General features: G+C 26.7%; 1 protein-coding gene across 6 annotated transcripts in view; it reads left to right on the top strand.

Annotated features, from left to right (window-relative positions):
• Nucleotides 1-10,381, top strand: part of LOC111629643 (catenin delta-2-like) — a 65,903-nt gene that overhangs the window by 35,070 nt on the left and 20,452 nt on the right. For all 6 annotated transcript variants that reach the window (XR_002757383.1, XM_023373525.1, XM_023373526.1 and 3 more), the window contains 2 exons: nucleotides 2,994-3,272; nucleotides 3,352-3,487. Coding sequence is in view for 5 of the 6 variants with exons in the window: in XM_023373525.1 (XP_023229293.1) it covers nucleotides 2,994-3,272; nucleotides 3,352-3,487 (415 nt within the window). In the remaining variant the exon portion in view is untranslated. The remainder of the gene's footprint in view (nucleotides 1-2,993; nucleotides 3,273-3,351; nucleotides 3,488-10,381) is intronic.

Genomic DNA, 10,381 nt, shown 5'->3' with positions numbered 1-10,381 from the left:
TTAAACACGAAAGAAGCTTACAAGATTACTGTGATCTTGGAAGTTCTGCGGCGGCTGCGGCCTCTGGGTCTTCCTCTCCTTTCCAAGATAGTCCCATTTTGAAGGAGTGTCCCTTGTTTGCGAATGAACCATTCCATCATGTCTCGACGACTCCGGGACGATGCGGTCGACTTCCATTGATGGAAAGATGTCGATCCGAGGTCGGGAGATGGAGACGAAGATGGGTGTGAGACACACACACAACAACAGATCCGTCACTTGGAACTTTCGGGAGAAGAAGCCGTCGCGTCCTCGAATTTCCGGGGTTATATCCATTTTCTCTCAGATTCCCCTTTCCGATTGGTCTCCGTCGTCACCTGATGACAATTCAAAACCTTTCGGGGGCGTGGGAGAGGTCAAAATCGAAGTTTAATTCGATCTCCAATCCGGAAATGGTCGACGGACTTACATTCTTCTATTGTCTAGAAGTTAGCGTCGCGTTTTCATAAAATAAAAATCTATTTCTAACTACTAAATATTTTTTCTCTAAAACAATTATTTTCCGCGTATTTTAGTGAGGGTTCGGACCTGTCCAGAGCCTCACATTAGGTTTGTTTTTCATCATAAATAAGGTTATGAAATCCTAAAGTAAATTTATATTATTTGCAAGATATATACTATGACAAATTTGTCAAAAAATGAAAAAACAAAACACTGACATTTATTCTGTAAGATATTTTTAATGCTAAACTTTTTAACTTTATTTAATTGTTTTGAAATATATATATACATATTAACATAGATAAAATTTCACAATTGAATTGTATGATTACATGAATAAACAGGAATAGTTCATTAAAATAAATGAGTTTTACATATCAAAATTATATATGCTTAGTTTGTAATATAATTTATTATAATTACATAATGCATTTTTATTTGCATTATGATAAATAATTTTTTTTTAATAAAGTAGTACATCTAATGTATTTTGCTAAAGTTTTAAATGACTGTAAGAATATAAGTTTTTATCAACTATCAGTTCTAAAACTAATCTGTAAATTGTTTTTTAGTTATATAATAGAGTATTATTTATAATCTAATTATTCACATCACTTTCTTTTTACATTTTACTATATAATTATTTTCATCTCTTAAATAGATTTTTATGCTAATGGATTATCAAGTAAAAATGTTTTGATAATGCTTGTGAATAGAATAATAAGTGATAAGTGTAATTAAATTTAAGTATTTCATATTTATGTTCATATTGAATAAAACTTTATTATTTAAATTACTTAAATTATTTCATAACTTTATAAAAGCATGAATATATTTTATCTCATCAATATTGTTATTAAAATTAAAATATACACATAACCAATTTATTTGTCTGTGATAAAAGAATGACTATATATATATATATAGCTGTTATGTTCATGTGTGCATATAAACATGAAGTCTTTATATTAATAATTAATTTTGTTTAATATATTAGTTTATATATAATGTATTTTAATAATAATACTGTAAAAATCTGTGCAAAAAATTATTATGTTTAAACAAACTTTTCCTTTAATTTTTACATAGAATAGTTTATAACCTATTTCATAAATTGATTATTTTTATTATTAAAATAACATGAAGACAAGAATTGTTTCAGACTGAAGTAAAAAGAAATATCAAAAGATATTTAGATGGGAGTACTTTTTCTTGGCTAATAAAGATTAAGCTTGTTTTTTTGCGGTGAAGTCTGTAGTTACTAACTTAATTATTTTATTTTATTTGCTCTGAGATTTTGTCTTTTTTGCAGTTTGTTTGTATAATAATTTTATAATTTAAATAAGTCAGATAAAAAAGATTTAAAAGGAAATTAGAATTTGAAAGCGTTTTCAACATTAACAGTACATGTCTTCAATTTAACTTCATCACATGCTGTATTTAAACTCTTTGATATTTATAATTAGAATGATATAATATTAATAGATAACTTAACTGAAGCTAAAAAATAATTTATTCTTTGAATATTCTTAGTTTAATTTACATCTAAGAAGCTTTTAAACTGAATAAAAAATTTAAATACTGTAATCTAATATTTTAAATTTTTATTATATAATATAAATAGCTAATATATTATAATGGACATTCAGTGTGTTTAAAGCCTGTGAAATATAAGATGAAAATAAAATAAAATATATTTAGAAATATCAAATGATGATCTTTAAAAGTTTTTATAACAAAAATTTTCACTAAAAATAGTACAGTACTTTTATTGTAAGTGATATTCTTTTGAAATTAAATTAAACATTTTTTTTTTTTTTTTTTTGTAAATGTAAATATCAAAAAACATATATGAGATATTGATAGAATTCATTAGAAATACTAAATTTAAAATTTTTACTTTACAGTAATTAATTAATGTTGATTTGTTAAATTTTTTTTTTCAGTAGAGATGTAGCAAAAAATTATCTTCTTTCTCTCTTTTTGATGTATGTAAATATTGATATATCAAACAATACAGTATTATCTTTCTATTTAATGAATTGTTTTTAAAGTCTTAATATTTATTTTTCTCTGTCAGTATATCATTTGCAAAAAATCAGTGCTTTTTCATTATTTTGAAAAGTTTCTATTTTATCATTAAATTTGGAAAATAAAACATAACATTTCAATATTCAACAAGTTCTTATATTTGAAATTTATTTGTTAATTTGAAAAAATAATATAAAACCATAAACTTAACAGACAAAGTGTTATAAATTTTTTTATTAGTTTATTTATATATTTCAAATAAAATTATTAGTTATATCAAATTTTTTAAGATTTATAAAATTTATAATCACAAACTGTATTATATTAAAATGACTTAAAGTTATGTTTATAATGGAAAATATGGGAATGAATGAATAAAAGATGCTTTTTTTTTTATTCATTATGAAAAGTTTTAAAATTTGTTTGGTCATTTGATAGAGAAAGAATATAATATTTATACAGAAAAATATATTTTATTTTAGGTCCCTATGGATATTCTGGTACTCAGATTCCTGCAACTTCTCCTGGTTATGCTCCATATGAAGCTCCACCACCTCAGGGGTATCTAGATCGCCGCCCAAGTTATGATGATCATCCACAAAGTCAAGTACCTCATATTAGACCTCCCACATCTTACACCCATCCTTCAAGAGTTGCTGAAGAAAATGCTGGCTTGCCACTTCCATCAATGGACAGACAGTATCCTCCACCACCTCGGCATCCTCATTTAGAAAATGAAAGTATTGATGGAGAAGGAAGAGGTAATTTATTTTTCATCAGTTTAACTAATAACTTATGAAATGTTTCTATAAAAGTTTTTGTTTTTTTATTGAATGAAAGATGTAAGGTGGAGAGATCCAGATTTACATGAGGTAATAGAGTTCCTAGGCCATCCAAATAATGTTGTTCGGGCAAATGCTGCAGCATATCTCCAGCATTTATGTTATATGGATGATAATATTAAACAAAAAACTAGGTAAGTAAACTTATTTATATAAAATTATATTCTATAATTTTATAGAAATATTTATATAAGATATTTAAAACATAACTAGGATTATTTTTACTTATATTCTGGTGTTTTTTTTATAATATGTAATTAAAATTTTTAAATTTTATTTGAGTCTTTTTGCCTAAATTTAAACATAATTCTGTATTTAAATAAATTTAAGAATTAAGTATAATAAATTTTTTCTGATTAAATTTCATTAACAGAAATATTATTCAAATTTTTCTAATTAAATGGATTGGCCTAATTTTCTAAAGATATTTTTAAAAATATATAAAACCAACAAAAAAGTATCTCATCTTTATTATTTATGTTATATTTTTGAATTTTTAATAAAAACAATAAAGATGTTTATATTCAGTACAATTATAATGATGATAATACTAATTAAAATTTTAAATTTTAATTTAATTAATTAAGATATTTTATTTGAGTAAAGTATAAATTTGTTTTATTAAATTTTAATCTGTATAATAATTTGGTATTTAAATCTATTTACACCCAATTCTTTTTACATAATTTTGATTTAACATGGTCAGATTATCTTTTTACATATGTTTTGATTTAACACATTTCAATAAATTTGCCTTTTTAAAATTCTTCATTTGATTTTAATTCTAAGAAAAAATATTTTCTTCCTTTTTCAAAAAAAGTGCTCTCTTGAATTTTTTTATTTTTTAAAGATAATTTTTTAGAATTTGAATTTAAGGCTCAAGTAAATTTTAAGATTTGGCTGTTTTTATGATTTACTTGAATGTGTGTAATGACAATCAGTTTTTAATTTTGACTTTATCCCACAATTGAAGCAGTCAGAAAAAAAATTTAATTTGAAGTTTGATGATTTATTATGTTTCCATTGATTTCTTTCAATACAAGCTCACCAGTGGCTGAGTGGATAATGCCACTGAACACTGGTTGGTTGTTGGTCCTGGATTTGCACCTGACTGGCATAGAGTTTTCTGGATTTTCTTCACATCTGTAATATCTAAATATGGGCAGTTTTCCATAAAATCCTCCTGGAAAGTCCCCTTGGTAGGTCATCTGTATGTTGCTTTACCTTATTGCATCAATAAATCCAACACAATTCTTTCAATATGGAATAGTTTTAATATTCTATTGGTATTTAAATGAATAAGTCAAGTGAAGAATAAAATGAAAATAAGATTTGTGTGAATAGATATAAATTTATGAAATCTTGCTGATAAGTAAGTTACAATTGTTCCTCTTCTGATTTATTAACAAAAATTGAAATTTTTTTTTAAAACCAATTAATATAATAAGAGTTATTTACGTTATCATTTCTCCTGGTATATGAGGTTCTGAACCAATTTTCCTTTTTACCATGTGGACGGTATCTTTTTTTAAGTGGGTTTATTGGNCCTCTTGTTAGGTGTATTAAATACTCGGTTCAGATGTCACGCCAACAGTTAACTTAATCAAAAACTTCATTAAGAAACTTCAGACTATGAGGCGTTAAATAAAATTAGAAGAAATATTTTAATCTTGAAAGCTCTTTCAACGTAAATATGTACGTCATATTTACGTTGAAAGTGCTTGCAAGATTAAAATATTTCTTCTAATTTTATTTAATGCCTCATAGTCTGAAGTTTCTTAACGAAGTTTTTGATTAAGTTAACTGTTGGCGTGACATCTGAACCGAGTATTTAATACACCTAACAAGAGGGCCTTTTTCATTGCAGGATCAGCAAGGTCCATAATGAGAGCAACCAGATAGTGAAAGACATGACCTAACATATACACTCATGAAAAATTCCTGGAGTTTGCCTGGATTCAATTTTGGGTCCTAGAGTTGATGCCTTAACCATCTCAGCCATCTAGCTATCAGAATTTGCATATGATTGCTACACAGGCTCAAGTAAATTTTAAGATTTGGCTGTTTTTATGATTTACTTGAATGTGTGTAATGACAATCAGTTTTTAATTTTGACTTTATCCCACAATTGAAGCAGTCAGAAAAAAAATTTAATTTGAAGTTTGATGATTTATTATGTTTCCATTGATTTCTTTCAATACAAGCTCACCAGTGGCTGAGTGGATAATGCCACTGAACACTGGTTGGTTGTTGGTCCTGGATTTGCACCTGACTGGCATAGAGTTTTCTGGATTTTCTTCACATCTGTAATATCTAAATATGGGCAGTTTTCCATAAAATCCTCCTGGAAAGTCCCCTTGGTAGGTCATCTGTATGTTGCTTTACCTTATTGCATCAATAAATCCAACACAATTCTTTCAATATGGAATAGTTTTAATATTCTATTGGTATTTAAATGAATAAGTCAAGTGAAGAATAAAATGAAAATAAGATTTGTGTGAATAGATATAAATTTATGAAATCTTGCTGATAAGTAAGTTACAATTGTTCCTCTTCTGATTTATTAACAAAAATTGAAATTTTTTTTTAAAACCAATTAATATAATAAGAGTTATTTACGTTATCATTTCTCCTGGTATATGAGGTTCTGAACCAATTTTCCTTTTTACCATGTGGACGGTATCTTTTTTTAAGTGGGTTTATTGGAATCATATCTATCATGTAAATACAGAATTGGGTATATTAAAATATTTATTTTTAAAACAAATTGTTTTTTAAACTAATTTAAACATTTTTAACAAATTAATCCTGTTATGTTTTGTTTATTTACAATGTTTTTAAGTATGAATTTGTTAATTTCTAAATAGAACTTTTATTAAAATCGTACTTTTCTCCACTTATTAGTAATTCTGGAATAGAGAATAATAATTACCTTCACTAATTAAAAAATTGTTTCATGATTTTCATAACTAATATTTAAAATTGATGTTTTATTGTTATATTAACAGTTTAAATTTTGAAATTAATAATTTTTCAAAATTACTTGGAATGTTGTAAAATTCATTTAGATATTAAACATTTTAAAAGTGAAAATAAATTATAAACTTCATTCTTAGTAGTGAGAACATCTGATATGAAAATAGAAATTAAAATCATTTAAAATATTTTATCATTTTTAAAGTTTAGAACTAGATAATTTCTAAATAATGGTAATGAGTTTGAGAAAATAAAGAATAATTAAAAGTAAAAAATATGTTTAAGATTTTCAACTTATGAATATTTTTAAAATGCTTATTACTATGATGTTAAATATTAATGAAAATTAAAAATTCCTGTTTATTTTATGGCAGAAAAGAATATAAAGTTATTTTTCGTGTTTGCAGAATTTTATATAATTATAAATTTAAAGATATTTTAAAAATAATTAATAATAAATGAACTAAGTTCATAGGTCATAAATAGAAAGAGTGAAAAATTTAGTTTAAATTAAATTGGAATGCAAGTGACAGAATTTATCAGAAGATCAGATACATTCCAATTTAATCTTCAGTCTTATAATTTAAAAATTTGTAAACAAATTTCTAAATTTCAGCGGAGGCTTATTAAGACTGATATTAACTTAAGTATACTGGTGTCATGAACTTGTGTCAAACCACTTCTCTTCAAATATATAAGTTTATGTTCTTAGTATACAGCTTTCTTGTTGCTCTGTTCATGTCAATTACAGCATATATTTGCATATTAAGATGATCTGCTTTCTCTGGATTCCACTATGATGACATTTAACTTAAATCACAAATAAAAATGATTTATATTATTTCTTAATTGATGATCTTAACATTTCAGTTAGCTCAGGTTTTTATATTTAAATTTAAAAAAAAAATTGTTTCTCGTTTTCCTACTTAAAGATGATTAGCTGATATTCTGTAATTTGATTTAAATTAGTCAGTTTTGGATAGAGCCATAATTTTATGACATTCAGAACAAAAGCCTGAATGAAATAATAATAAATTAAATTTTATTTGAATTTATTATTGTGTGAGTTGTTATTATAAATGAGTATATTTTATCAGCATTTCAAAAATACTGAATTATGTGATTAGAAGACTGTGGATTGTGTAGAAAACATTTATTAGTTTACATATAAAATAATTTTTTTACATTAGATTGTAACATATTAGTTATAAAGGATATGTTTTGTATGATTATATATCTTTTACATGAGGAAAAAATAACATAAGATTTGCAAATTTTTCTCTAGTGTGTCTCCTAGTAATAATTAGCATTATAACCACTATTGTTTTATTTAGATTTAGCTTTAAATATGTGTAATTACAATCAATAAAACATTTCTTTTATTACTGTCCTTCATTCTGGTTAATCTAAACAATATTAACAAAATATGAGAAAATGATTTAAGTAAATAAAATAACTTATACAGGTAGTCATTGGCTTGCAACTGATCAACTTTACGACTGTGATCATGACTGCCGACTGGTATGTCTTGGCAACAACTTGATTCAGCAACTTCCATGTCTGGCACCTCAAGCTATGTCCAACTGGGCATATGATAATTTGTGATGATGATTGTTATTTATGTTTTGTATAAAATTTTATTTTGGTTCTTATTAAGTTATGGCAATAGCATACCAACAGTTTACCTTTTGGATGAACAGTTCATCTTTCTCTTCTCTGTTTGCCCAGTAGCCTGCCCTCTGGAAATGTTTGCTCTTATTACTTTCAAGGATTTTTAATAGTTTTCATGACTATACTTTCTTTTCATAATCCTTGGTTTTAAACAAGAACTAGTTCCCATCATAGTTAAAAACTACACTATCATCCACTTGGTGGTATAAACAGAAATATTAACCCATATGGGACAACAGTAAAACCCAGTTAAGATGTTCTTCTACCCTCAAGCTTTGGATGCAGAGTTAAGAGTTATAGAACAGTTAGCCATTGCATATGGTTATCCCAACATTATATATAGTTTGTTTGAATGTTATCAATGGACTTATTCAGGATCTACCCTCCCAGCTGACTTGCTGCTAGATAACCAGAATGAGATAGTGGAAAGGATCACACTTACTTTTAATCCGCACTTAAAGTCCTTATATACTAGAATTGCAAAGAAATGTCTGGTTAGTATTACTTTCAAGAGATGCCCCTCCATTTTCAGCTTACTAGGTAACAGGAAAGACCTTCCCGATTTCAACAGGCTTCCTGGTGTGTATAGAGTCCCACATTAGGGATGACAGATGTGATAGGGATCTTATGTACTGTACATTGGGTCAACCAAATGCTCCATTAGAGTCAGGATACAAGAACATAGATTTGACATACAACATGCTAGAAGTACCATGACCTTCTGCACATGCTGCAGATCCTGAAATTGTAGCAGACTTCTCTTGGGCCAGATTCATACTCTCTACTCCCCACCTGGAACACATTAAATGGTTAGAGGTAGTGAGGATATTTAAAACTAATTTCACATCTACTTGCATAAATTTCAGGAAAGAGATGATTTTGTCGATGGCCTGGCAGGCTCTACTTGACAATGCAGTTTAAACTTGGTTAAAGCATGGGAATACGCATGTGTGACGTTTATTTATTTTTTGAATTTTTGTATGTGCTATTCAAGTCTATGTTCGAAAGTTATGTTCCAAAAAAGATTTTCGATGTTCCTTCTAATTACTGTTTGAAAACCTGAAGAAGAACTTGGAAGGAGTTAGAAAATGTTTGTTTTTGGTTGTTTATTTTTATTTCACATTGGTTATTGGTTCAGTGCATGTTATTAACTTTATCTCAGTATAGTATGTAGTTATTTTGATGTTCCCATATGAGATGCTTATATGTCTAAGTTATTCAAATTCTCAGTCCCATCATTTTGCTCATAAGATATGTGTTAAAAATTTCCACATAAGATTAATGAGTGTAAAAATAAGAAAACGATATTTAGAGTTATATTAGAATGGCATAAAATGTAAAAGCCAACTTACTACCAAATCTGTTTGACTGGTTCCTTGGAACCAATTACAGTCATAAGTTGACAACTACCTGTATTGTCTTTTCATTCTATTGACTCAACATAATGATTGCATATTACAAACAAATTAAAGCATTGGTTAAGCTAGCAATAACTAAACATTAAAGGTTAATCATTTTAATTGTTAGTTTTTGCAATACCATAGTTTAAACTGCTGGCATTTCTCATTTCAATTATGTCCTGTTAAAGACTATGAACATGCAGATAAACAGATAAAAATAATAATTATAATCAGTAAACCAAGTTAAAACAACTAAATATTGTTTTAACTTGTCCTTTTTAATGCTAGAGTCAATAAAACAATTTTTCACTGACTATTCTTACTTACTTTCCCATGCTTAATGTTATCAGTTAGTTATTTTTATCAATTTAGGCAAATCTCAAAAGAATTTACATTAAGTTCACTATTAATATATATGAAATTTTTATAGTAATATTTTGCGTAACATTGGTACACATCATAATGCTGTTCCAAAATTTTACATTATAAATTTCAAGTACAAGTGTTACTATTATAATTTTTTTTTTTTTCTTTTCAAATTAAATTTAGGCATTCTGTTAATATTTGCCATTTTATTAAGTATAATCATGCTAAAAACATTTTGTTTAGAATGGTTGACTAGTAAATCCCTTTGCTTGTTGCTTTTTTAACTTTGGAGTTAATGAAACCAAAATTTTCTTTACACATAGTCTTATTTATTTAATCTTAAGGGTAAATGATCTCTTAAAGCAGGGGTGTCCAACCTGTGGCCCAAGGCAAGTTCCAATGCGGCCCAATAAACATGTAAACAAAACCGACAAATTTTTTTATTATTTATTTATTTCAACAGCATAAACCTCAAAAAAAAAGTTTCACAAAGCCATAAACCTTTATACATATTTTATTTTTTAATAGAAAGGAAATATTTTAAATACTTGAAATGTGTGAATGAGGAGGAATACTAAATGAAGCTGGAGTTGTGACTCAAAGGATTATAGCCTC

This window comes from Centruroides sculpturatus, unplaced genomic scaffold, assembly GCF_000671375.1.
Source record: "Centruroides sculpturatus isolate CEXI.00-Female unplaced genomic scaffold, Cexi_2.0 scaffold640, whole genome shotgun sequence".
Classification (NCBI taxonomy): Eukaryota; Metazoa; Arthropoda; class Arachnida; order Scorpiones; family Buthidae; genus Centruroides; species Centruroides sculpturatus.
The sequence above is the reverse complement of the archived record's forward strand: the minus strand, read 5'-3'. Positions and strand labels throughout refer to the sequence as shown.